This window comes from Pagrus pagrus (assembly GCF_965226575.1).
Source record: "Pagrus pagrus genome assembly, chromosome: 24".
In the NCBI taxonomy this organism is placed as follows: Eukaryota; Metazoa; Chordata; class Actinopteri; order Spariformes; family Sparidae; genus Pagrus; species Pagrus pagrus.
The window spans coordinates 6,973,699-7,001,028 of NC_140206.1; the positions used below are offsets into that span (position 1 = coordinate 6,973,699).

General features: G+C 41.3%; 2 protein-coding genes across 6 annotated transcripts in view; one reads left to right on the top strand and one right to left on the bottom strand.

Moving 5' to 3' along the window:
- LOC311253271 (FERM, ARHGEF and pleckstrin domain-containing protein 1-like) overlaps nt 1-19,688 on the top strand; it is a 60,029-nt gene extending 40,341 nt beyond the window's left edge. For 2 of the 5 annotated variants that reach the window (XM_084347111.1, XM_084347112.1), the window contains exons 10-28: nt 163-258; nt 344-510; nt 593-661; nt 749-824; nt 1,064-1,259; nt 8,563-8,756; nt 8,895-8,984; nt 12,778-12,911; nt 13,866-13,947; nt 14,092-14,153; nt 14,278-14,453; nt 14,539-14,819; nt 14,908-14,997; nt 15,374-15,456; nt 15,881-15,993; nt 17,534-17,694; nt 18,282-18,389; nt 18,492-18,643; nt 18,739-19,688. In XM_084347111.1, coding sequence (XP_084203237.1) covers nt 163-258; nt 344-510; nt 593-661; nt 749-824; nt 1,064-1,259; nt 8,563-8,756; nt 8,895-8,984; nt 12,778-12,911; nt 13,866-13,947; nt 14,092-14,153; nt 14,278-14,453; nt 14,539-14,819; nt 14,908-14,997; nt 15,374-15,456; nt 15,881-15,993; nt 17,534-17,694; nt 18,282-18,389; nt 18,492-18,643; nt 18,739-18,814 — 2,406 coding nt within the window. In that variant the 3' untranslated portion in view covers nt 18,815-19,688. The remainder of the gene's footprint in view (nt 1-162; nt 259-343; nt 511-592; nt 662-748; nt 825-1,063; nt 1,260-8,562; nt 8,757-8,894; nt 8,985-12,777; nt 12,912-13,865; nt 13,948-14,091; nt 14,154-14,277; nt 14,454-14,538; nt 14,820-14,907; nt 14,998-15,373; nt 15,457-15,880; nt 15,994-17,533; nt 17,695-18,281; nt 18,390-18,491; nt 18,644-18,738) is intronic. The other 3 variants (XM_084347115.1, XM_084347113.1, XM_084347114.1) reach the window with 3 other exon arrangements.
- Nucleotides 19,689-20,181: 493 nt separating this feature from the next.
- LOC311253044 (gamma-glutamylaminecyclotransferase C-like) lies at nt 20,182-23,010 on the bottom strand. Its single transcript, XM_084346763.1, has 2 exons — nt 22,662-23,010; nt 20,182-21,529 (listed from the first exon to the last, which is right to left on the bottom strand). Exons 1-2 carry the CDS (start codon nt 22,851-22,853, stop codon nt 21,017-21,019), a joined length of 705 nt encoding a protein of 234 aa, XP_084202889.1. The 5' UTR covers nt 22,854-23,010; the 3' UTR covers nt 20,182-21,016.
- Between the last annotated feature and the right edge of the window lie 4,320 nt (nt 23,011-27,330).

A 27,330-nucleotide genomic window follows, 5' to 3' on the forward strand; every position in this document is an offset into this window, starting at 1 on the left:
TGAGTGAAGCTGAAACTGTATTTTTAGGGAAAAATGTAGTAAACATTTTCCTTTTGAAGTTAATTATCTGTTGTGTTCTAATGTGTCTTTTTCCTTGTAAGGTGATGAATTTTTCATGATCGTTAATCAGCTTCTTATAACGCATTCTCCTTTTTCTTTTAGGGGTACACAAAAATTAACGCCTTCAACTGGTCCAAGGTTCGCAAGCTCAGCTTCAAACGCAAAAGGTTCCTAATTAAGCTGAGAGCAGACCCCGCTGTAAGTCCACATAACACTTCCCTTTCCTTTCACACAGTCTGTTCTTCCCTGCATCCATACTTAAATCTGCCTCTTCCTCTTCCAGCAGAACGCCCACCACGACACGCTGGAGTTCGCCATGGCCAGCAGGGATTGCTGTAAGATCTTCTGGAAGATCTGCGTGGAGTATCACGCCTTCTTCAGGCTCTTCGAGGAGCCGAAGGCCAAACCCAAGCCTATTCTCTTCACCAGGGGATCCTCGTTCCGCTTCAGGTAAGTCGAGGACAGAAACAAAAAGGACAGGAAACTGCTATGTTTTGCATTTATCTTTCATCGCCTGCTTTTCTCTCTGCAGTGGCCGAACCCAGAAGCAGATCATCGATTATGTGAAAGACTCGGAGCTCAAGAAAATACCATTTGAAAGGTTGTAAAAACTAACCAGCGGTCAGATTTCTGTTTTCTGGATTAGCTGCACATGATTTGACCTCATCTGTCTCTTCCTCTGTTTCAGGAAGCACAGTAAGGTCCTGTCCAACAGCAGCATGTCCCCTCAGTCGTCTTCCTTCAGATCGCAAGTGCCAAAAGAGGTAATACACCCTCCCTTGTGGCTTGACTTTTACAGACCCTTACAGTCTGTTTTTATTATTTATCTGGAGCTGCTCCGTGGCCTTAAGCACCAGCTGTTTTTGTCCTCCAGAGAGCGATGTGTGAATTTGTGCCAATCTGTTCCCACTAATAACATTTTGTTCGAGCATAATGAGCCCAGTTAAAGAAGAGATTAAAAAGCTTCTCCTCTTATCATCACTTTCTCTGTATCTTCTGTCAGAGTGCCATGTCTGTCCAGTTAGCAGACCAGCCTGACTCAGCCAGACTGGGTCATCAAGCTGAGTCTAACGGCTCAGAGGAGCCACCAGCGGCCGCCTCCTCCACCAACGGCTTCCACGACCCGCCGACAGCGGACCCAACTCGGCAGAACCACAACGGCACCGGATCGGCGCTGGACCCCAACTTCCTCAACCCAGGTCCTTCCTGCAGGGCAAACAAAGGCAGCAGCTCCTCTATTCCTTACATAGACTGCAGCGACATAGACAGTGAATGTGATGTGACAAAGAACAACAGGGGCCACAGCAAAGCAAATGGCAGCAATGCAGATGATGTGTATAATAAGAGGAACGGGGATATGGGTCGTAATGGGGGGCAAGCTGGGAATCTGTTTGGGGTTGTGAACGGGTTCTACCACACCAATCACCAGGGGCTGATGCAGCAGCATCAACAGCAGGGTATGATGGGTAACAGAAGCACCGTAGATCAGTCTCCCAAGACTAACGGGAGTCATGAGCTGACAGATGATGAAATTTTGCCCAACGGAGGTTCGTATCAAGGTCGCCTCCCGCTCCACAGCACGCTGCTGGATGAGATCTTTCAGGGTCGAGACAAGCGAGTCGCATCGATAGGCCGACCGTTAGGAACCGGGACTCGTAGTCAGTGCTCCAGCCCGGTGATCAGCAGCTTCCACCACCGCACCAACTCCCTCAGTCACGCCGAGATGACAAACGGTCACGGTACGCAGCGCTCACGCTGGGATGATGGCGGGCATTATTTCAGTAAGCGTCCAGGAATCATCCCAGTGGAGACTCCGACTATCCAGCCATCACCCCCGCCGAACCAGTACGGTAGCTACTCCCCGATCACCTCGAACCGCATGGCGCCACATTTCGCCAAACCATACAACAATAACAACATGAGGAACCGCTCCGATACTGATCCGTTCATTCTCAGCCAGCTGACATCCACCCCCATCCATCGCCAAGACCCTCACCGCTCCGGGTTGCACAGCCAAGCTCCACTTTCCGCGCCGATGGAGCGAAGAATGATAATAACTAACGGCAATCACACGGGGAACCTCATTGTTCCAGGTCAGCCGCGCTCCAACACGGTGCAGCGGCTGTTTGGCCGTCAGGGAAAGCACGGTAGCAGCCCCAATCGTAACAACTTAAACCAACCGGTCCAAATGATCGACGGATCGACCAGCAGCGGCACCGACACAAGCGACACGGAGTCGGACACCGGTAGCAGCGCGTACAGCCAGCCGTTAATGTACGGCAATCCCGTCGCGGTCAGTTCCATGAATTCGGTCAACTCAAACGGCGTGAGCTCGTCGCCGCTGCCGCGCAACAAGTACTCCTTCGGGAGTCTCCAGCTGGAGGAGGGGGAGGACGGCGAGGCAGAGGAGGAGGAAGGGTGTTACCGCTTTAACGAGGAAGACATAGGAGGTCGAGTTTTTAGCTGTTGAAGGCTGAAGATGTGCGAGTAGTTCCTCCTCATATTAGGCGCTATAGTTACAGTTTAGTATATTACAGATACACTGCTGTTAATCACTCGGCTACATTAACGAAGCCTGAAAATCATTGCATTAATAGTTGGTTATTGAAATAGTAGAAGTACACAACTGTGGATTGCGATACAATAGATCTAGTCACCTGTTTACACTTGGTTAGCTGTGGTACACCTTAAACAGTAAGGTCGAAAAGTCGGAGACCACGAGTCAAAATACTTAAATTTTGCATTTGGTTTGAACGTAAAACATTTTTTAAATCAAAAATGATAAAAATCAACCAAGTGAAAAGTTGAATCTTTGAAAAAATGTCCATGAATTTGGTATTTCCACCTTTTGCTTTAATGACAGCATGCAATTGAGCTGGCATGGACTCCACAAGTTTGTGCAAAAACTGATGACTCATGTTATCCGGTTGGCATGGACTCCACATGTTTGTGCAAAACACAATGACTCGTGTTGTTTTGTGGATATTTTTATCAAATCAAAACACCTACCGACTTTTTAGATGAATAGATGAAACGTCCATTGTTTCTAAACCCCTTAATCCCACTTTTGTATTGAATTTTTATGCAAACTTTTTAACTTTAGTCCGACTTTACTTAAAAACGTAACGTTAAAACTTTGACTGGCTGTTTGTCAAAAGAAGAATCAAACCAAGCCTTGAGGCTCCTCAGCCAGCGCTCACTGACATGTTTAAAAATCAGCATTGGTAATGTTAGAAGAAAAATCTTCCTTACAAAGTGCCATAACTTAAGAATTGTATATTCAGTGTAGATGTATGTGCAGATGAAAGTATACCTTCACGTGTAGAACTGTAGTTTTGTGGGGAAGATTATTTCTACGACTCTTCCTCGTTTTTTCTTCAAGAAAACCGTTTGATAACATCGATATTGTTCTCTTTAGGAGACATGAGGATTCTGTTGATTGTAGCTCACTTTTATAAACGATGTTTGCTTGTTGTTGAGATATTAAGGTGTTGAAGCAGGAGATGAATTAGGGGAAGCTGTTGAGTTGACCAAGATCTGTTCTGGGTCATTACCCCCTTATAGAACAATGTTTGTTGTAATAATATTTCCCAATTTGTAGTAGCATTTTCTCTGAATCAAACTTTTATAATTATTTGACTGTTGTCTGGTGCAATAGAAGGGCTTTAAGGTGATAGCTGAAGGATTTCAATGGGAAGTGATTGGCGATGTTGTACATGGTTTGTGTTTAGAGCAGCCTGTGGTTGTTCAGGTTGTGTTCAACCGCACGGATTGTTAAAACGAGAGATATTCCCCTTTAATTGTACAGTATATTTGAATGTTCTTGGTAGGGAATGGATCGTAGACTTGGAAGAAAAATGTGCTCGATGTCTAAGCTATGGGGATCAGTAGCTGTAGCGGCCGGTCTGCCTTTCTCATTCGGTTTTGGCCGAGCCGACGTCCTTTTCCTTGGAGCACTTTTTAATGCTTTCATTCGATTTCTGTCTGTCTGTCGTGGGCGACTTGCACTGTAATTTGGATGTTTGTGGTAGAGACTTTTTGTAGTGATTCTCTTTTGTATTCACATTCATTAGTGGAGGAATAGATTTAAATCAATTGAAATGTTAGGGAGACTATCAATACGACCCTAACCTTTATATCTGTATTTTTGATAATAACTGTGTCTACGTTTCTACTGAAGATACGTTACACGCGATTATGCTACTTCTCTTTCTTTCTACACACACAATAAGCAAAAAATCAAACACGCCAAGCATCGTCCTCAAACCAGTGACCGTCCATGGCTGTCTGCTTTGCTTAGCTTGGCCCCTGGCATGCACCACAAGCACACACACAACAAAGGTAGCTCACTGTTTGTTTTTCTTTCACTTTCTTTGGATGCTGTTTTCTCTCCTCTGTTACGATGCTGTTTATTGAAGGTGTGCCGACCCTCCATCCCCATCACTGTCATTTACTGGCTGTCTGCTCACTGCAACACACGCTTTTTTGGTTTTCGCTACAACACTGGATTGGGATGAACTTTAGTGAATTAATGCACTTTGCCCACACTAGCTTAAAAAACACATCAATGTCTGTATTTCCTAAATACAAAGGTGGTAAAATAGACACTCAGAAACAGTTAGCATGCTAACACGCTTAACTATAATTATTAATATATTACATTACATTTTAACTGCTAAAAAATCAGCATGTTAGCAATGTAATTCCAAACATGGTCGCATGCTAACGTGCAAAACTATGATTATAAACTTGTTGAACATTATACCGCTAAACACAAGCATGTTAGCATTGTCTCTCTGAGCGTGTTAGCATGCTAGGAGGCTAAACTATGATTATGAACATGTTTAACATTATAGCTGTTAAAAATCAGCGTGTTAGCATTGTCTCTCTTCCTGACTTTGTTTTTGGGAAATATAGACAAGTGAAAAAGGTAGATTATTTTCTTTATACTTATTGGCTAGCAGTACAAATTTGTATAAAAACACTTAATTTAAATCACATGTAGAATTAAGTTACCTCCTTAGCCATTTTTCCATGAAAATACTACTCTGGGAGCCTTAGAGCTCCCATAAGGGTTCGATATACAAAGTGACTTAGCTTCGACTAAATGTCACCAGAGTTTTATCATGTTTAGTCACCTTCTAAAGCCAAACGACTGTTTCTTTCCTCTGAGCTGCCCCTTCCTCCTGAAACAAATGTTCACGCTTCATGCTTTGTAAATGCGCTGTTTGATAAGCATGTTTTCTGTTAGTGGGGGGAAAAAATGCTGTTTTCTCACCATTTTCCTTTCTTTACTCTGAATGCATGTAAAACCAGGCAAGCTGCTTTTTTTCCCTGTCATTCTGCTCTGTTTTTGCTCACTTTGTTGGTGTTTTCTATCACGGGGCTCAAAAATGGTTTCAGATGTTTGAGAGGCATCAAGTGCAGCGTAACACAAACTTAACAACTCTAGAAACTCCTCATTACTTCTCGTGTCGTCATATTTAAGTAACTGCACCCCGTCTTTTCTCAAATATTTAGAAACCATTTGTGTTTTTGGCCCCAGGTTTCCTTTCTGTGCACAAGGACAAAACAGGGCAGACTCAACTCCAGTGCTCTTTTCATGATGAGTGAGAGGGCGAAGGTAGACAGACACAAGTAAAGTAAAGCTTATTTGAAATTGTAAGTGTTAAAAAACAAAAGATAACTTTGAGAGAAGTGGAATTTTTATCCTGTAAGGTGTGAAAGTCTGAGTATTGTCAGGAGATGGACACACACATAAACGTGACTATTGGAGTTGAGTCCACCTTGTGTTTCCTTTCACTGCCTGTCACCAAATAGCACTTGCAGCAAGTCACTTCCATTGAAGCTTTTTTGTATTTTTTAATGTACTGTACATACAGTAACAGACTGATAGATTGTGATTTTGTATTAAATTGTAATTTGTATGTTAATGGAGTTAATCAGAGCCAAATTTGCTAGATTTAACTTTAAAAACGAAAAGTAAAAATGATTGTCGTTTCTTCTGCGGTACACACACTGTGATGATGTGATCGTATTTGACTGATATCAAAGCAAGTAGTTCAACATTTTGGGAAATTGGCAAGAGTGAGACGAGAAGATTGATACCACTTTTATGTCTGTATGGTATATTTGAAGCTACAGTTAGCGTAGCTTAGCACGGACACTGGAAACAAGAGGAAACAGCTAGCTTGACAAAACAGCCTATTAGCTAATTAACATTTAATATCTGTTTTTGTTTGTATAAAAAAACTGAAGTTTAAAAATGACAAGTTGTGTTTTTATGGACACGTTGTTACTTTTGTTAGCTTTGGACAGGCTAGCAGTCTTTATGCTAAGCTAAGCTAACAGGCTTCACTGTACGAGCACAAGAGTGGTATCTATCTTCTCACCTAACTCTCGGTAAGAAAACAAGCAAGTGTATTTCCCAAAGTGCTAAACCATTTTCTTTAACTTAGTTTATTAAAATGGTATAAGGTGGCGTTTTAGCATCACATCTGAGCTTCTCTTTCTGTTTACATAACACACTTTTTACTGACTGACTGACTTCTTTTGAAGGAATAATCAGGCTTTCTGGCTGTTCTTCTAGTTTTGTGGTTCGGTTGTAGATTTAGTTTGCATGTCCTGTATTTACATCACAATAAATACAGAGCGTGCAAAGGTCAAACTGCTGCCCACCTAGCTGAAGAACCGCCAACAAGTCTTTCTATTCCCTTCCAAAAGAAAGGCACTGAAATGATAATCCTTCCCTTAACGCACACTGACTGTAAGGCCTGAAGACGCTCTGACTCACTGGTTTTCTTTGTCACTCTTGTAACACTTTGTATTCCTTTTTATTTTCATCACAAAAACACCTACTGGATTTCTTTTTTTGTGAGGTTTTTTTTGTTTTTCTTTACTCTTCATCACTCTTTTTAACACTGTAACTGATTGTGTGCACTAGTGTCAATAAAAAGCGACCTTGTATGTTCGAAGAAAAGGGACTCCAGAATTTTCTGTAGACAGAACCGATGTCCGACTACCCCTCCACCTCCATACCCCGCTTGACTTGTGACCCCCCACCCGTGTCTTGTGTCGTGGTAGCTAGCCCGTAGAGTAGATGTTGTGCGTTTTTGTTCGGTGTCGTGCACACGTGCTCCGACTTGTTTCCGTCTGTGTTTCATGTCCTGTAGCTTCTGTTAGCTCGTTGTTTCACCTGTGTTTTGTTGTTGTGGTAGTTTTGTAGTTATTTTCTGTGTGGTGGTAAGTTCTTTTATAGCGCCCGTCACAGATCTGCACTCAGTGGTTGCCAGTTTGGTGTATAACAATGGACTCTTTGGAAACTTTGCACCTGGGCAAGTATACAGTCACAACCTATGTAGTAAACCTCTGTAGTGACTCTAGCTGTAGTGAGAAGTAGGTCTAACTTTATATTCTCAATCATACCAGACTCCATTTAAAAAACGGATGATTTTAGGCATCATCACAACCAGCAAGACTATCAAATATCTATGGAAGACCATATCTAGAGTGCATTTTAAGGGGAAAGGAAAAGCTAATGAATAACTGATTACTTGATTTTACAGGCCAATTAATTCAAAGTACCTTATTAAGGCTACAAAAAATGATTATTTTCATTGTTGGTTAAACTGTGGACTATTTTCTGAATAATGCATTAATTGTTTGGTTTGTGAAATGTCAGAAAATGGTGAGAAATGCTTGAAAGTGTTTCCCAAAGCCCAAGATGATGTCCTCCAATGTCTTGTTTTGTCCACAGCCCAAAGATCTTCAGTTTACTGTCAAAGACGAGTAAGAAAACAAAACAAAACAGCGAGAATTTAAAGAAAAATTTAAAGAATTAACTTGACTATTCAACAGAATATGAAAAACAGTTATGATGTTACGTCTTTGTACTGCGTTGCAGAGATTTCTTCTAAATTTAGCATGCTAACCAGCTCTTATTGCAACTTGACAGCTGTTTAATGAGCACGACTGTATTACTTGTCTTTTAACTTCCCCTTATAATGCACAAATATGGCCTTTGTGAAGTCTTGCAGATAAACTGACTCGTATAATCCATAACTCTTTACTAACATCTACTGACGTTATCTTTTTAGAGCCACAGAGTAGATGTAGACTCCTTCAGAGCTGAGGGATCGTAGCATTCTTGTCATGCGGCGACCTGCCTGAACATGACAGCTGCTCATTTTGGGTCCTGACCCGTAGTTTAAGATTGATTGCGTAGCGTTGTCTAACCTTGAAATTCAACGCCATACAGTTTGGTAGAGAAGTATTTGGGGAATATGTGAATGTAGAAGCCTTTTCCTTCACCTAGAGGTGTCTGAGGAACGAATGAAAACGTCACTAGAAGAATTAAATGATAAGGAAGTGGCAGTGAATTTCATGAAATGTAGAATCTAATTCAACTCCCTTATCCTCTCCTGCAATCTCCTCCTTTATCTCACTCTTTGTTCTATTCCTCCCTCCCCTTTCCCATTTTCTATTTTCCTCTCCTCCCCACAGAAAGTCCCGGTTCAGAGGACTCTCCGGTGGGAAGTCCCCACACGGTCGTCAACGGCAGCGGCGCTGTAAACGGGCAGGGGCCGGGTCCAGGTCCGAGTCCTGAGGGGGGACGGCTGCTGTCTCCTCTCACCAGCCCGCTGCTCACCGACGCCGGGTGTATCCGCAACGACGACGAAGAGGAGGCGAGGAGGAAGGTGGGCTCACAGACAGCGAGAGAGTGGTCTTGTTTTGTTATATTAAAGCTGTTTTCTATAGAAATAACACAAGACTTTAGCGGTGTATATGTGGATAGATAGACGGATGATCGTCCTCCTCCTTCTCTTTGTGTCCAGAAGTTTCCCACAGACAAGGCCTACTTCATAGCCAAGGAACTGTTGACCACAGAGCGGACCTACCTCAAAGACCTGCAGGTCATCACAGAGGTAAGGAGGACAGGTCTACACTTTCTCTTCAGCAGCAGAAGCTACTGGGATGAATTAAAGCGATCACTTTTTTGAGAGTTTGTTACTCTAGCCACGTCTGTTACCATGCGGATACTAACTGGAAGGCCATCTGTGCCTGTCTGGTTAAGTGTAAACACTCTCTCTAAAGTACACAGCCCTGCATAACACACAGATAGACCATGAACCAAGGTTGGTCACTTTAAAGGCTCGATACTGGAATAGTGAGTCAACGCTGGTTATTTCAAACCCTGAATTTTGGGACCGTGAACCAACGTGGGTCTTTTTTATAAAAGCTCATGTGTTGGGACAGTGAGTCAGCGCAAGAGCTGGGATCAGGATGTGATTTGGTGTTTTCACAGCCTAAATATCGGGAAATTGAGCTCGGTTTGGTGTTTTGAAAGCCAAAATATTGGGAAGAGAAGCTTAAGCTCAGCTCTCCGTTCCAGCGTTTTCGGCTTTTTTTTTTTTTCCCATCCCGAAAACGGGCTTTTATGTGCATTTAGTTTGGCGCGTGACTAAAGACTGAGGTTCAACATCTGAGACTTTATTCAGATTTTTCATGTGCAGGACAGATGAGGGATGAAAATACGACTTCCCAGCGGGCAGAGTGAAGTTTTTTAAATGATGCTCACTCTTCTCAGGGTTTGTGCAAAGTCTTGAAAGTTTGGACGAATGCCGTGATGTTTTCAAGGTTGGGAATCTGCTTGAATTTGGATATAATCCTTTAAAAATGCGTGATTTTCACCATTATTTAGTGTTTTATGTATGCAATAATGGAGGACCCAAACTGCCAAAATCAAAAATAAAGTACAGAAATAAAGAAAATTCGCCTATAAGTGAATTAATATGTCATGAAATACATCAAAGATATTCAAAATAAGTGTGTTATAATTAAATAATTTACAAAATGTCTGTATTTTTTACTTTATTTTGTCATTTTCAAAATTATTTCCGAAATTATTTCATATTGTCTTGTATTTTTGATATTGTTTAACTGCATTTAATGGCATGTTAATTGATTTAAAGTAATTTGATTTTGGCAGTTTCGATCCTCCCTACGCAGCCGCTCATGTAAACCAGAAGTCTACGTACAATTAAAGTTTAAATGAACAGCTGGAAAAATAAACAACAAGGCAATATCCTGTAAACTGATTGCTGTGGATGTAAACTTTATTTTCTGCAGTTGTATTTTTTAAATTTTGGCTTCGGCACCTTGAAATTACTCGAAAAGTGCTTAAAAAGCTGCACAAACTTGCATCGTGCTTCCTCTTTAAGACAACACAGACGGTTGGCTCCCGGCTCTTTAGTTTACAAGTAAAACCACTAAAATCAACAGAGGGGAAAAACTCACTCTGCATCTTAAATCCTCGGGATGAAAGTGCAGCTTAATGTGGGTCAGACATGTGATTCAACTTTACTGTCTGTTGCTAACAAACGAGGGGAAAGTCAGCAGCGGGAGGGCGATTGGTCGAGACCACCGGTGGGGAAAACACCGGTCCAGCAGCGAGCACCTGCCTGCTAAAGACCGTGTCGCCTTAATGTGATGACTCTGAGCGTGGCTCCTGACCTCGCCCGGAGGGAGAAATATCATATTCCCCCTCTCTTGTGTCTTTTTCTGCCTCTCAGCTGTTTTTCTTTTCAACAGTAGTTTCCAGCCTCTTTGATGTGGGAGGAAGGCGTGCGCTGGCACTTTTTTTAAAAACCTCTTAAATATTTTCTTTGGCTGGCAGCGCTCACGCCTGAGATCCCACACCCTTCCCTCCTCCCTCCCTAGTGGTGGAATGTAACTGAGTACATCTACTCAGTGCTGTAAAAAAGTACCCAGATGTCATACTTGAGTAAAAGTAAAGATATCATGTTTAAATATTAATTTGGTGAAAGTGAAAGTCACCCATATGAGTAATACTTCAGTAAAAGTCTTAAAGTATCCGGTATTAAATGTAATTAAGTATCAAAATTACAATTAAAAGTGCATTATATATACAAAATAACAACATGTTGAGCATTTTGATTGCTGATAAAGTAAATTAATTTAAAGATGTGCCGGTTTGGCTCTGATGCAGCATGTAAAGTAACTAAAGTAATCAAATAAACAAGTAGTGGAGTAAAAAATACGATATTTTTCTTTCAGGTGCAGTTGAGTGGGAAGTAGCAAGAATGGAAACACTTGAGTAAAGTACAAGTACCTCAATATAGTACTTAAGTACAGTCAGTGATGAATGTAACTAAGTACATTTACTCAAACACTGTACTTATGAACCATTTTAAGGTACTTGTACTTACTTTCAGTATTATTATATTTCTATTTCACTACATTTTGGAGGCAGATATTGTCCTTTTACTCCACTACATTTGAATGAATGCTTTAGTTACTAGTTACTTTTCAGATTACAGTTTGTCATACCTGTTCTGTCCAATGAAAACCATGTTTTTTTCCACATTTGGTGATTTTTTATATATTTGAATATAAAATGTAAATTTTGCTGATTATACTTTGACCTTGTAGTGGAGTATTTTCACAGTGTCGTATCGGTACTTTTCCCTGCCTCTCTGCCTCCCCCTCTCTCGTCTCGCTGTCACCCCTCCTCTCCCTCCCTCCCACCGTGTCCTTCTGGCAAACAGCTGGACGGCCTCCTGTCTGCTCTCGCTGTCATAGCGGCGTGTGATTTACTCTGAGAGGGGAATATAACACCTCTGTGTCAGGGGTTGTAGTGCACTCGCTCAGGTCCAGGAGGATCATCGTGTGTGTGTGCGTGTGTGCGTGTGCGTGTGCGTGTGTGTGTGTGTGTGTGTGTGTGTGTGTGTGTGTGTGTGTGTGTGTGCATGTGTGATCCTCGGTGCAAACAAATGTCATTGTGCTTTCAAGTGGAATCACTCAGCCCGACCCACCGACCTCCTGTATTCAGGGGGATCAGACCAGTGTCGTGTGTGTTTGTGTGTTTCCATGTGTGTCGTTCCTCACATATGTCACTTCTGATCACTGTCAGCATTCGTTTGGGGGATTTTCACATCGTTCTTAAATGATTACAATTTGAGGAACTATTACGTTGTGTGTTACTGTTTTAAAGCATGACATTAATAACCAGGTCATTGTAGGTGATTTTCTCAGTGGATTTGTGAACCATTTGGTATAAAAATGTCTGAAAATAGTGAGTCCAGAGTGTCAGATAGCTTTTATTTGGTCTAATCTACACTCCAAAACCTAAAAATATACAATTTATTATCACTTAAGACAAAGAAAAGCAGTAAACTTCCTTGTTGAGTAATAGTTAATTTAGATGAATTTTCTGCCGATCAACTAATTGATGGATTGTTTTGACTTTAACCGTAGACTCATACTTCGTTCTCGTGGTAGAGCCTCCCTTAAAGGTGCATTATGGAAGAATAGTTTAAAAAATTCAAATATCAACAAAAACCATCCACATAATGTGGAGAAGTAAGAGCTTTCGCATTATGTTGAAGACACTGTGTTGTTTTGCAGAGATATCAGCTGAAGATAGCATGCCAGCCTCAGACGTGGCCTGTTTCATAATACCATGTAGAAAACCGCACTCTCCGTGTCTTCGTCATTCTCAGGAGTTCTGGTCGGAGCTGTTGTAAATCGCCTCTGTAGTGTATTACCAGTTGTCAAACTAGCTTCCGTCAGTTTTAGACTTTTGAGCAGATGGAGATAAACCTTCACTTGTTTTTTGAATTTGTGAATGTCTGAATTCTGCAGCCAGTGTATGTTTTCTGTTTTTTGAACATGTGTTTGTGTGTTTGTCTCCTGCAGTCCTTCCAGGGTGTTGCGGGGAAAGACGAGGCCTTCCCAGACTCTGTTATGAACCTGATCACCACCAGCTACGATCCACTTTACAAGTTTCACCAGGGATTCCTCAAAGAGGTGGAGCAGCGTCTGGCACAGTGGTCAGTATCTGTGTGTTCCCATTGTTACAAAACGCACCTACATAGCAGACATTCACTCATTCTAATAAACCAAGATGACATTTTATGCTTCTTTGCAGATGACTTAGTTTTTTATTCAGTTTATTCAGTCATGAAAACAAAGGTCTTTCTCTTCTGGTTAAAATGTCTTCCCCAAAACTAGAGTGCACCTTTAAATGGCTAAAATTCAGCACAGAAAAGCAGGAAAATGATGATAATTCAGACACTGATGTGGCTTTTTATAAGCAATCAGTCTACAAGACAAAGTCTACAAAGAGTTGAAGTAATTAAAAAGGATTACTGGATGTAAACAACACAAATCCACCACAAAATTAGAAGGATTGTAAGAGCAGATTAGTGTTTTTAGTACTTTAGCGAGACATAAACAAATTACTTAACTCCACTGTTGTGTTTCTGTATCGCGTTTGATAACCCCACACAAACAAACAAGTGGAGAAAAGCACAAATCTCCATTAAGAAGGACAAATAAGTCGATTTGAATTCTGTTTATTCATTTATTTTATTTAGACAAATGGGATAATTAGTGGGATAATTGCTGCACCACGATTTTTAATCACTTTCAAGTCGCCACATTCCAGAGTAATTAAACATGAAACCATGAAACCGTGACATGAAAGGACTAATGTGGCTCTGCATGGGAGCTAATGTGCACATGCATAGCCCTTCGTTTCCTCCTATGGGATCCTTGTCTGTGTTATTTCTGTAATGACAGACAGGAGGACACACACACACACACACACACACACACACACGCCCCAATGACTCGCTGGTCGGATAAATGGGATTGTGGGAATCGAGTGGAAGATTTTCCAGTCGTGTGCATCAGAAACGTGGCTCTTCTCTGACATCTACTGGTGAATCAGTGTAACTGCAGGTGCAACAAGCTCAGTGTATTCCTTCTCTTTCCTCTTTCAGGGAGGGTCGTTCAAACGCTCACATTAAAGGAGACTATCAACGTATTGGTGACATTCTCCTGAAGAACATCCAGGGTCTGAGGGTAACATGAACCCTCTTATTCCTTGTTTTTGGACTACAACACATTGTTGTCTTTGTAAGATTCGGTTTACAGGTGTTGAAGTTACAGACCTCTCTCTGTATCTTATCTTTATTTTAAATATCTTAATTTCTTTTGGATCTGCAGCAGCTGACCGTTCACCTTCAGAAACATTCAGAGTGCCTTGTGGAACTGGAGCGGGCCTGCAGGTATGTGAACCTCCGCAACCAAACGTGGTCGGGTAGTTAGTTAGTCATGGGTGATGAGAACATCATGCAACCATTACACCAACAGTGTAGGAGTGCTTTGAAAGGCAACATCTCCGTCCCTCAGGTCCGTTCGGAAGGTGGAGACCGTGTGTCGAGACTTCGAGCAGCAGAGAGTTTGCTACCTGCCCTTCAACATCTTCCTCCTCAGGCCTCTCCACCGCCTGCTGCACTACAAGCTCATCCTGGAGAGGCTCTGCAAGCACTACCCGCCCACCCACGACGACTTCAGGGACTGCAGAGGTATGGCTCTGCTTTTTTTGTATCCCCACCTCTCCCTCCCTCGTATGTATTTTTATCTACAATCATCTTTTCATCTTCCTCTCAGCGGGCCTGGCAGACATTTCAGAGATGGTGGTGCAGCTCCAAGGCACCATGATGAAGATGGAGAACTTCCAGAAGCTTCTAGAGCTGAAGAAAGATCTGACCGGCATCGACAACCTCGCCATCCCCGGGAGGGTAGGGCCCCCAATTTCCCTCCATTTTGTTAGTTTATCTTTCTGTCCTATTTTGGCTCATATGTTTGTGTTTGACTCGCAGGAATTTATCAGGCTCGGCTGCCTCAGCAAGCTCTCAGGGAAGGGCCTTCAGCAGAGGATGTTCTTCCTGGTACGACAGTTCAGCTACTTTTCAAAACAAAGCTAATATCAGCGACAGCAGAAAAATAATCTGTAGATTATCTCCTTGTCCCCTGCAGTTCAGCGATTCTTTGGTGTACACCAGTCGAGGAATGACGCCGTCCAACCAGTTTAAAGTTCACGGCCAGCTGCCTCTGTATGGCATGACGGTACGTGATGTCACCATGTTGGCCTATGCAAGTAGAACAACTCGAAGGTGCAATATGTACGAATTCTTAGTTTAAAACGCTCAAAAATTAGCTTAAATAATCAACAGAATGTGAAGAAATAACATTTTTGACGTCTATGTCTAAGTTAGCATGCTAACCAGCTAGCTACCCATCCTTTCTCACAATAACAACCCTAGCTCCCAGTCCGAGGTGCTAGCTACACAGTTAACTGAGCTAAAAGGCTAATGACAGCTACAGTTTTCAGCACTTAGCGGTTTCTCTCATAATATGCTGCCCCCTATCTGTTTGGAGGTAGCCTGTTCTTAAATACTGCACCTTTAATGTATTTCTGTTTACGTTTTGATTGTTCCTGTAGATCCGAGAGAGCGAGGAGGAGTGGGGAGTCCCTCATTCGTTCACCTTGTTCGGGCAGCGCCAGTCCGTGGTGGTGGCCGCCAGGTAAACACAGAAACAGCTCAAGAAAATCACATTTTTAAATAATAATGACACAATTTCACAAGACTTAAGGCCGAATATTAAAGCTTAAGACGAGGGGTGGTTACAATCTGCAACCTCACCGCTAGATGCCACGCTGCACCTCTAAGAGCGTTTACTGTGAACGAGATGAATAAAAGAATTAAAGAAAAGGAAACAAGAACACAGAATAAAAAAACTAATTGTTTCCAAGAATAACAGTGTGAAAGTTTAATGCAGGTCGGCTTCATAAAAAATGGATCTCCTCTCTGCAGGACGTCTGCAACAGTTTGCTTGTCCTCTCATTAAAAGTGTGTGTTTGACCTATTTTCTATTCAGCTACTTGTTCACCCATTAAAGTTTTATCAGTGAGGAATTTCACATCCGATCTCTGACTCGTTTTCTCCAGCTGTGCATCAGAGATGGAGCGGTGGGTGGAGGACATCCGGATGGCCATCGACCTGGCGGAGCAGAGCAGCAGCCCGAGCACCGACCTGCTGTCCACCAGCCTCTCTGACAACAGTAAGTCCGTCCTCTACTGCAGGCGCTGAGTTTGGGTGTTAATGAGTGAGGAACCCAGGATTTAATGTCTGACCGGACTGCTCTACTTAATCATTCATCGTGATATTTCAGGACTGTCTGAGACGCTGTAGGAACCAGAACGTTGAGTCACAAAAAGTCCCGCAGGAGAGTTATTTCTGGAAATGTTTCCACATGAGATTTGTCACCAATTGCGGCTCCTCTCGCCAAAATCTCCTCATCTGAGGTTAATGCGACACCAGGACTCCAGCTGGGACCCGTCAGCTTCACTGACAGATGTTATTTACTTTTCTTTCTATAAGAGAAATGGATCATCTTTACCTGTAGTCCACATAACCACGCACTTATATTTCAATCCTTTCCTCCTCTTTCTTTCCCCTCTAAAACGACAGATGGCTGCTCTCAGCGCCTCATGAATAACCCCGCTTGATTTGTTCCAGGCGGTCTTTCATCATATTTTTTAATGTCACCTGATATATGTAGGTCCAGGCCCCAGCTGCCGCCGTCTCTTTCTCATCTTCTTTCTTTCTCGTTCTTTATCTTAAGCGCTTGTCACGATGTTCAATGAGGCTTCCACCTGGCGACCTTTGCTTTGACGTCTCTATTATCCCTCAGTTAAAAATCACCTCCTATGTACGTTTATAACTCAAACAGTTAAAGAGTATTGGCTTACAAGTAACAACAAAAGGGTGATTTTTTCTTTTCTCCCGTCTTTCTTTCAGGCTGCATTGAAATTGCTTTGATCAGCGATTTGCTTCAGCTCTTTGTTCTGTGTCAAATACCTGCAGACATGTTAAAACCCAAACTATCATTAGCCATCTATGCAAAACACAACAATCCTTAGCATGTTGCAGAGCTTGTTCCTCGAGGTTAATGTAGTGCTCAACACTTTGTACCCAGCAATTAGAGCTTAACAAGCTAAATAAACACAGGAAACACAAAGTTGATGAATCTAATTACTTCTAACCCCTCAACAACTGTTATCAGAGTTAAATATATTGCTTAACGCTTACTTAGCTTGCTGTTTTAAGATGATTGAAGGCCCAAAACTGAGTAAAAGGCGATCAGACGAGTCAAAAATTATGAAATTTAAGCTTTTAACTTCAACTGAAGCCATTAAAAGAAAGAAAAAAGTTGATAAATTGGATAAAACCAGCTAGCTAACTTTGTTAGTGTTAGCCTGCTTGCTAAAATTAGCTGACTTACTAAATTATCTGCTGTAACAGAAGTTTATGTGTTTTTTGGCCACAGCCGTGTAGTTAATGAGGAAAATTAGCTTCACATTTAGCTAGGCGGCTAACTGAAAGGGCTGGTCAGTGTGTTTAGCCAACAGTGTGAGCTAGCTAACTCAGCTACATGTCTTCAAATTATATTTGAAAGACTAGCCGTGTTAAAGGAAGCCAAAATATCTATGAATCTATTTTCTTAGGGTTTTATGAAATTGTTTCCTTCTACGTTTTTATTATTTTCTATCCTGATTATGTGTTGATTGATTGTAACCATCGCTGCCGTCGTTCTGCAGAGCTGTCGGAGGACGGTGGAGCCGAGCTGGAGTCGGAGGAGGAGCTCTGCGGCTCGCGCTCGTCTCTGGAGCGCCAGGGTCACCGCGGTAACACCACCGTGCACGTGTGCTGGCATCGCAACACCAGCGTGTCCATGGTGGACTTTAGTGTCGCTGTGGAGGTACCGGACTGTGTTCAACCCGCCGTCTCTCCACACATCACACGTCTGTTCTTCTTGTAGCTGTGGAGTCCAGTCTGTTTCTGTCCTGTGTGTCCTGGTCTTCTTCTCCACAAAGGACCATTGATTCAATGTCCTTTGTCTTTTTCTCATGTCTGTGTTTTTGTCTTTACCTCTTTCACCCTGCCTCTGTCCATTCTCCATCATCCATCTGTCCGTCAATCCATGTCTGTCCGTCCACGCTGACATTGCTAGAGGCCAGTAGTCCGGCCAGTGAGTTGACGAGGCCCCTCAGCAGACTTCAGGGGCCATGTCTCTCTCTGTGGTTTGCTGGTACAGAGCACACAGCCTGTCCTTTAGTGACACCTGCTGGAGTAGAGAGGTACTACAACAGCAAAAAATGTAATGATCCATGTACGGAAATCCTCCAGAACTTAAACTACATGCTGAAGCATCTGATTAAAGGATAAATTAAAGAGCAACATGTTATTGGACTACTGGATATTTAGAAGAGATGATACTTTCCTGTCTTTTCTCCTCATTTCTAAAACCCTGATCTATTTCGCCTCACACGTCCTTTGTGTTTCCAGAACCAGCTCTCAGGAAACCTGCTGAGGAAGTTTAAGAACAGTAACGGCTGGCAGAAGCTCTGGGTGGTCTTCACCAACTTCAGCCTCTTCTTCTACAAGTCCCACCAGGTGAGAATAAGGAAGACTGTTTTAATTGCAGAGAAGGAGGCGGACTTATAGATATATAGATTATTGATGATTTTCCCGTCCTTGCGGCTTGTCTCCTCTCAGGACGACTACCCTCTGGCCAGCCTCCCTCTGCTGGGCTACTCCGTCACCGTCCCGTCCGAGTCGGAGAACATCCACAAAGACTACGTCTTCAAACTCCACTTTAAATCCCACGTCTACTACTTCAGATCGGAGAGCGAGTACACCTTCGAAAGGTACGGTGCTCCGGGTGATCAGTGATCGGGGTTTGAAATGCATTTTATGTACTTTATGGCTTTAAAACTGTCTTTTCAATTGCTCCCGTCTCCAGGTGGATGGAGGTGATCCGCAGCGCCACCTGCTCCGCCAGCCGCCCGCTGCTGAGCACCAGAAAAGACCTTTACTGATGAGCGTGCCTCCGTCAGGCTCTCCGCCTCCCGGGTGAAGACCTGAACATTAGGCTGCACAAACACCAGAAAAGACTCTTATTATTATACTGTAGAATCGCACCGCAGGCGCTCGATTGATTCCACACTAATTAATACTTCTGAATGGTTGATTCAGACACGCTCAGAGGTCCTCCTCCCACGTCACCTCCACCCTCTTATTACACACTTTCTGCACCACTGGTGTCTGATTAGAGACGCGTAGGCGCATAGTTTTCCTTTATTTTCTGCGTCTTCCTGGCTGTTTTTTTCTTTCACACTTTGAGTGTTGTTCACATGCACACATGAGGATTTAATTTTCACCCCCGGTGACGTATCATGTTTACAGTACGGAGGATTTTTATCTTTGATACACCTGAAAGACATACCGGAAGTATTTGGGGACACTGAAGCATGAGTTTGCGCACCATGTGGTATGTTTCCTGTGATGAGGATAAAACGTGTAAATAAAACGCTTGAAATCAGGATTTTAATTAATGCAGAAGGACAAATGTGTGCATGTGAACATACAGTTTTTGTCCGACAATCTACGTATAATTAGATGAATTAAATGTGACGCCAGTTCGGACACAGTTAAAGAAAAACATCCATCTTTTCCTTTTTATAAGGCGATCTTTTGTACAGTACTTTGATACACTGTGAAATGTTCTTTGTTTTTTGTTTGTTTTCCTCTTTAAAAGGCTTTTAAATGACTTCAAGACTGCTTCCAACGCCAACAGAGATTTCACTGGTCCGTTTGCCAAATACCTTCTCTTCTGTATTCCTCCAGTTTTCTGGATTTTAACTCTTCTGAATAAAGATGAAAGAAAAGATTGTGTTCGTATGAAAAACACGAGACGAGTCAGACGTTTGTTTTTATCACGAAGACAAATATTCAGACTGGTGTTTGAGTACTTCTTTGCATGTCGCCGGCTCCAACAGCGCTTTTGTTCTTGTTATAGATCGAGCTGTTTGAAACCAGAGAGAACGAAGCTTCACAGGTCTGTTTAGAGAAATCTGGCAGGGAAACTCGAGCCAAGCCTTTAATTTGTTCCACAGCGGTAACAGAGCTGCTGTGGAGGAGATGTCACACCTGCGATATGAGTCCTGATTAGTGGTAATGATCCATTTTGTTACTTTCATTGTCGATTAATCCTCTTTATTATCTGGATTAATGGATTAGATCTATAAAATGTAATATATATAATAGACAACTCATCGACTAATGGTTGCAACTCAGAAGTGAACAGAGAGACGATGACAGCGTTATGAAATGTAAATAACCGTGCAGGAGAAAAATGATACTTGAAGTGAGACGAGTCAATTAAAGACCTGAGAGGAGTCGCATGTTCATTAAAAGGTTTATTATTGCTAAAAACATAGTGTCTAAAAGTCACAGTTGAAAGGTTGTGAGGTTATGTCCATGTTTTCCTTTAAAAAAACAAATCATCGTGCTTCTGCTCCACTAATCAAACAGAACGTGATATGAATCATCAAGTAAAACTCATTAAAGGGATAGTTCACATCAAAATTTAACATTTCCAGGAACTATTTTCTTTCTGTATCACTGCGCTGGAGTAAACATGCTGCCTTGTGCGCATGGACAAGATGCTGCATTGGGAAGTCGACTTAGGTGTGTTTAAGTGCATCACGTCAGCATGTGGGAGCAACAATGGACGCCAAAACGGGTTGTTTTGCATTTTATCGCTCGGAGCGTTTAAACAGCTGTTTCGTAAGCGTGCTTACTTAGCTACGGCAGCTAGCCTCTTGTCCATGATGTGATGCACGACTCCTTCTGCTCAGTGATACAGAAAGAAAGTAGTTCCTACATGAAACTGCTCACAACAAGGTCTGTGGATTATCTTGAGTAAACGGGTCATAAATTCTGCAGAGAGACGCCTTTTTTGGCTCCTGAGCAACACAAGAGGAGTGCTATCTGGTTCCGTTATATTCCAGTGAACGCAGACATCTCTGCGGCTGATATCTGCAAGGCTAGAGGAAAAATATGTATTTTTGATTGCCCCTTTAAAGATACAGTACACTGTAAGAAGTGGACCACAACACCAGCCAAGAACAAAATCAATAAATGATGACATCCCCAACGATTAACAGGAGAGTATTTAAGTGTGATCGTCACTCCACCGACACTACACAAGGTAGAAGACTTTCATATTTGCAGGATCGTTATTCTGGCACATGACATCTGTCCCGTGCTTCTCTGGTCACATAATCCAGCCCGTGCTCTCCATACGAGTCGTAGCTCTCGTAGCAGGGCAGCGAGGGCCAGTCCGGCTCGTACGTGGTCGTGTTGTACACAAACGCCTCCGTGATGCTTCCTGCCGCCGGCCTCTCGCCTCCCTCCGCCTCCCCCGCCCACTCCATCACCTCCAGCTTGACCAGAACCCGCTGGTACATGGTGGGAACGCTCTCCAAGGCGTCCAGGTATTTCAGCATCTTGTCGTCCACTTTGTAGATCTCGCCCTGGACTAGGTGACCCTGGCCGGGGAGGTTGAGGAGGAAGGGGATGTTGTACTCGGTGGTGATCACCAGAGGGTATTTCTGGGTGGTGCGGGCCGAGGCGAGGAACTCGGCCTTGCCGTTGGTGCTCTTAAACATGCGGTAGTAGTTGGGCTGCCCTTTCTTCAGGGTGCCATAGACGAAGACACGAGCCATGTGGATGGAGGAGCACATACGCACCTGCAAGACGAAGCATTTGTCGAGATTTAAATAAAGGTTGAGTGAATGAATCTTAAACAAAAATAGTCAAAACTTTCCCCACCTTTTCTTGTGTACACATTTTTCCTTTTTAAATAAATTTAAACGTGTTTTTCCCTCTTATCACTTCTTTATATATAAAATAGTATAATGCATTTTATTATCCCATCTATTAATATGTGAACAATAATCTCCCTGTTGACTCTAATCAGATTATTTAGGCATTTATGATGCACAAGTGTCTCTGCGACATTAAAACCTGCTCTAACTGAAGCTCTTTGGACTTCAGTACATGGGTTCAATAATTAATTCACTGTCAGTTATAATCTCTGATCTCTGTGTTCTCATTTAAAGAACACTTCATTCATTCAGTTTAATCATTCACGAGAACAAAGTGTACTTTGTTTGTTTGGGCCTAAAAATCAGTCAGCGAAGCTAAAATGTCTTCCCCAAAACTACATAATGCACCTTTACCTAAAAGTAAATAATAATAACACAGTGTATAAATACTTGATTACAAGTCCTGCATTCAAAATATTACTCGAGTACTAAAATGTATCAATTATGTACAATATCATTTTATTTTTAAACACTAATGTTAATGTCACAGCTGCTGATGTTGGAGCTCATTTGAATACAGTAACATGCTTCCGGGTTGCTTAATCCGTCATAACACGTCATCATTTGTTTATGGTAGTATTTTGTAAACAATCATCTGAATCTGCAAAACGACGGAATACGTTCCCATAAAGTACAAACACTCAAGTAAAGTACAAACACTCAAGTAAAGTACAAAATACTCAAGTAAAGTACAAAGCATCTTTTAAGTGTACTTAGTTACGTTACTTTCCAGCACTGCTGACAGCTTCATGCACCCACCACAACAACCCTGCAGTCAGCATTAACTCTGCAGAATTAATTAATTAATTAATATATATTTATATGTGTAGCTTATAAAATGGCGTATGACAACATAAGATATGTAAGGGATAATGTATAGTTCGGAGGTTGTTATGTAACATGCTTCCGGGTTATCGCGTCGGGGTTCCATACAACCTGTCGGGGTTTATTTCCGAGACCGAAAAAGAAAGACCGAGGAGGAGTTCAGTCTTACCGGGGTGAGTGTGATGGAGATGCCGGCCCGCAGGTGGTTCCGGTAAACTGCGGTACACAGTTCGGTTTGACGACGAGGCTGGTCCACACGCTCAGCCAGGAGCCGGTTGACGTGAGCTGCACATGCGCAGTGGACGTTCAGGAAGACCGTTGGAAGCATAGAAGACCGTTGGAAAACACAAGATGGCGCCATAGTGACCAGGCGGAGAAAGCTCACTAGTCACTCACGAAACTCACTAATACTCATTTTCCACTCGTCAAAAATCCCGCTTAGACCCGCTAAGATCAGGGGATCTTGTGGTCCATTAGGGACATTTTATTACTGGACACAGTGTTGGAGGTGAAGTCCTGTTCAGGACTATGAAAGTGTTCTGAAGCCAAAAAAGCTCGACTTCCGGCTATGAAAATACCTGGATCGCCGAGCGAGCCGGCTAACTTCCGGTTTAGCTTCCGGCTAACCTGAATGGGGATAAAATAATTTAATCGTGCGGCTTCTATACTTTCCAAATGTTATTGGACTGAATGGCTCAAAATTATGACAGTGAAACGAATCGTTTTGTATGGAAGCCCTAAGGGCCATGCATTCATACATTTTACTTCCTCCGTTTTCCCTAACGAGTTAATTTCATTTGTTTTCTCGAGATCTTGAGTTAGTATCTCGAAATAACAACTGCCGTTTTCCCGAGATAACAGGATAATTTTCTCGAGATCTCGAGATAACGAAATGTTGTTTTCCCGAGATAATGATATAATTTTCTCGAGATCTCGAGATAACGAAACGTTTTCCCGAGATAACAATATAATTAATTCGAGATCTCGAGATAATGACTGTGATATGATAGGCCTGAGATTATGGAGACGCCCAGGACCTCGTAGCTGGTCAGCTATTTACTTAACGACAACATCAGAATCACTTAGATTGCTCCGCCAATACAGCTGAAGCCTTGCTAACTGTCTTTTTGGATTACGCACACTAATGTGTATATTCTCTGTAATAGCAAGTCATAATGCTATTTCAGCCTGTGTCAGGCCTTGATTGAAAAGATATGTGACGCAGTGATTGATATGTTCCTGCTCCTCTGACATTGCCACACTGAATGATGTTTCCTGCAATGATTTAATATACTACACTATCGTTTTGTTTTCTCAAGATCTCAAATTAATTATATCGTTATCTCTGGAAAACAACGTTTCGTTATCTCGAGATCTAGAGAAAATGATCCCATTATCTCGAGAATGTTATTTCAAAATAATAACTTGAGATCTCGAGAAAACAAATGAAATTATCCCGTTATCTCGAGATTGTTATTTTGAGATAATAACTCGAGATCTCGAGAAAACAAATGAAATTATCCCGTTATCTCGAGATTGTTATTTTGAGATAATAACTCGAGATCTCGAGAAAACAAATGAAATTATCCCGTTATCTCGAGATTATTTTGAGATAATAACTCGAGATCTCGAAAAAACAAATGAAATTATCCCGTTATCTCGAGATTGTTATTTTGAGATAATAACTCGAGATCTCGAGAAAACAAATGAAATTATCCTGTTATCTCGGGAAAACAGCAGTTGTTATTTCGAGATAATAACTTGAGATCTTGAGTACACAAATGAAATTAACTCGTTATCACGGGAAAACGGAGGAAATAAAAGTATGAATGCATGGCCCTTTAGGGCTTCCGTAGTTTCGCAGGGGCTGTGACGCTCAAAATAATTTATCCACCGTTTTACAGACGCTTCTTTCACAATGGCTCTATTGTTTTTTTCTCTTCTGTAAAACTGTTTCAGGCACATACAGTCAGTGATGATCCAATATTCAACATTTTTCTGATTATTGGAATCACTGTCTTTTTATTTACATTTACTTAAAAATGTTCTACTTTGACTCTGATGCAGCGTGTAGGCTAATCTGCAAAGTAACTTGTAACTAAAGTTATCAAATAAATGTAGTGGAGTAATCGCTGATTGTACATTTGACTCCAATATCACCATTATCCATTGTAGATGAGTAACGTTATGCTATTTTACTTTTAGTATATTGATGCTTATACTTTTGCTCCTAACAAAGGTATTTTTAACTGTCATTTTTTGTTTTTCTTGTTTTTGTATATAAGTATAGTTACTTACAATATTCTTGTCAATAGAAGATGATTCAGAATATTTTTATTTAATTTTCTTTTTGACTGTTTTTTAATTTTCAACTTTTTAAAGAAAAACTTTTGAGCTGAATTTTGTGTATGAAAGGTGCAACATTCTTTATATGTTGTTATATTATACATAATATATTCTTATTTCCATTGTAATATTGATATAATCAGCCCTATGATGATGATGATGATGATAATAATAATAGTAATAATAATAATAATAATAATAATGCAGAAACGGCGCTTAACTCAAACCCACAAGTTCGATCTGATTGTACAAATTAAACAAATTATCCAAGAGATGGCTCTAAAGCAAAGCAATTAAGTGTGAAGGACATTTAAAGTGAACTAATTAAACGCTGAAGAGACTCGCTAGTAAACAACACACACAAAAAAACACTCATTTAACAAACTAGTTAGGAAATTAAGAGTTCTGCCCAGAGTGTTCACCGGCCCGAGAAAATAACGACCAAATAATATTATTAATTCAAAAAGTAATAAAGTAATCACTGGCGTAATCCCAAATTCCAAATAAGTAATTCCACTGTTGATTAGTTAGGCATGGTGAGGGAAGAAAACAAACAAATATTCAATAATTAATCATCTATAATAAAAGGGAGATCTGCAGCCCCGGCTCCATTAAAAACCACTTAACGTAACAAATCTAACAAGGCTGTGCAACAATAATCAGTCATACCAGAGGCAAACATTAAAGAGAATTACAGTGAAGGCTTCAGACGTCATCCGCCAGTTCAGCACCTCTTTAATGTTTTGGCAAATTGGAGCCAAAAGGACAACAGCCTCATTACTGTCCACACAACCAGGTTCAATTACCACACTGGATCCCAGTAAACAAATAAAGATTATTACTGTGGCGTCATGATCTCATAAAAATCAAGTTGGAGTCGTCTGGAGAGGAGGAAACGTCTCCTCTGACCGACTCTGTTAAACACACACATTCTTCATCCTCTGACGGCAAACTCACCTGTGAGCGCTTCTTCAGGTCAGCTGGGACGATAACTCTGCCCAGGAATTAAAGTTCATCCATCTTTGGCTTAACAGACACTTGACATTCAGTCTAATGGGGAAAAAACAACAACTACACAGCAACAAATATTTAATATAATCTGACTTTGGTGGATGGAAGGAGGATCACCGACTCTGGTAAAGCAATAAGAAAAGATTAGTTTCACTGGTTGACTGAGCCAGCAAACAGCTACATGTACAGCAATATCTCAAATCCAATGAAGGAAAGTAGTTTGAAATGAAATTTAAACAATAATGGAGGGAGTAAAGTGATACATTATGAAAGTCTGGCATGCTTAACCATTATTTTATCTAATTTTAAGACACTTAGAGGGATGTGCATTTACAATAAGGGTTTTCTTTTGCCCATATTTTATTTTTAAACACTCGCTTTTCCATTGTTTCTCTTTTTTCCATCCTTTTTGAGGATGTTAAGCATCAGATAACAACCCGATGTGAGAGACTTTGGGTCTTTTTTCTGTTTCCAGTCCCTTATAATAAAATTGGATGATAGTTTACTCCAGTGCGTTTTTTGTTTTTATGTTTCTGAACACACAAGCTGGAGCTGAAAAGGAAATATGAACGCTACAAAGCACCTCTTTACCCCTCTGTTCCTCTCTCATCCAAGCACATAGAGGTGTGTTATTTGATACGAGCTTACATGGATGATTGTACCTTTGTTTTACATTTCTAAATATATGTTTTATAATTTAAAAAAAAATGTAAGTATGTATCTGTTTTAGTATGTTTTTGTTTTATATTTTTCCCTTTAGGGACAATAATGGTACAGTAGAATTTAGGAAATATTAAAACTAGACGGCAGTGTATGGGAACAGTGATGTAATGTCACTAAGTACATTTACTCAAGTGATGTATTTAAATACAACTTTGAGGTAATTGTACTTTACTTGATTATTTACATTTTCTACTACTTTATACTTCCACAAAATTACATTTTGGAGAAAAATATTTAGTAGCCTACTTTTTACTACAAAACCTTTATTTGGAAACTTTAGTTACTAGTTACTTTGCAGATTACATGCTGCATCAGAGCCATCGTAGCACATGTTTCCAACGATAGGAAAAATGCTGAATATCAGATGTACAATGTTCGAAGCTTGACAGGTGGCAGGGTCCGCCAACTATAAACAAAGTAAAACAGTATCAAATTGTGTTGTCCTTTAAGGTCAGTTTGTTTATTTAGTTTGTTTAGGAATAAAAAAGAGTACATATTACACTTTTAAGACTTTTACTCAAGTACTAGGCCTATTTTTATAGGTGACTTTCACTTTTATAAAGTAATATTATAACCCAATACACTGCATACACTGCAAAGTGTCATTTATACTGAATTAATCCATTATTAGTACATTTGGTTGCATTAATCCCAAATTACAGTTTTAATCACAGCTGTAGTACATTCAATTGTCCACAGGAGGCGCTCTCAGAGGAATGGACGACGCTGATTTGTCGAGCACGTCAGGTGACGTAAGC

Excerpts from the sequence above, each read along its gene's own strand:
- LOC311253044 (XM_084346763.1), bottom strand. The coding sequence starts at position 22,853 with ATGGCGCCATCTTGTGTTTTCCAACGGTCTTCTATGCTTCCAACGGTC. Across the intron at positions 21,530-22,661 it reads TCTCCATCACACTCACCCCG|GTGCGTATGTGCTCCTCCAT; the intron begins GTAAGACTGAAC and ends TTCGTCTTGCAG.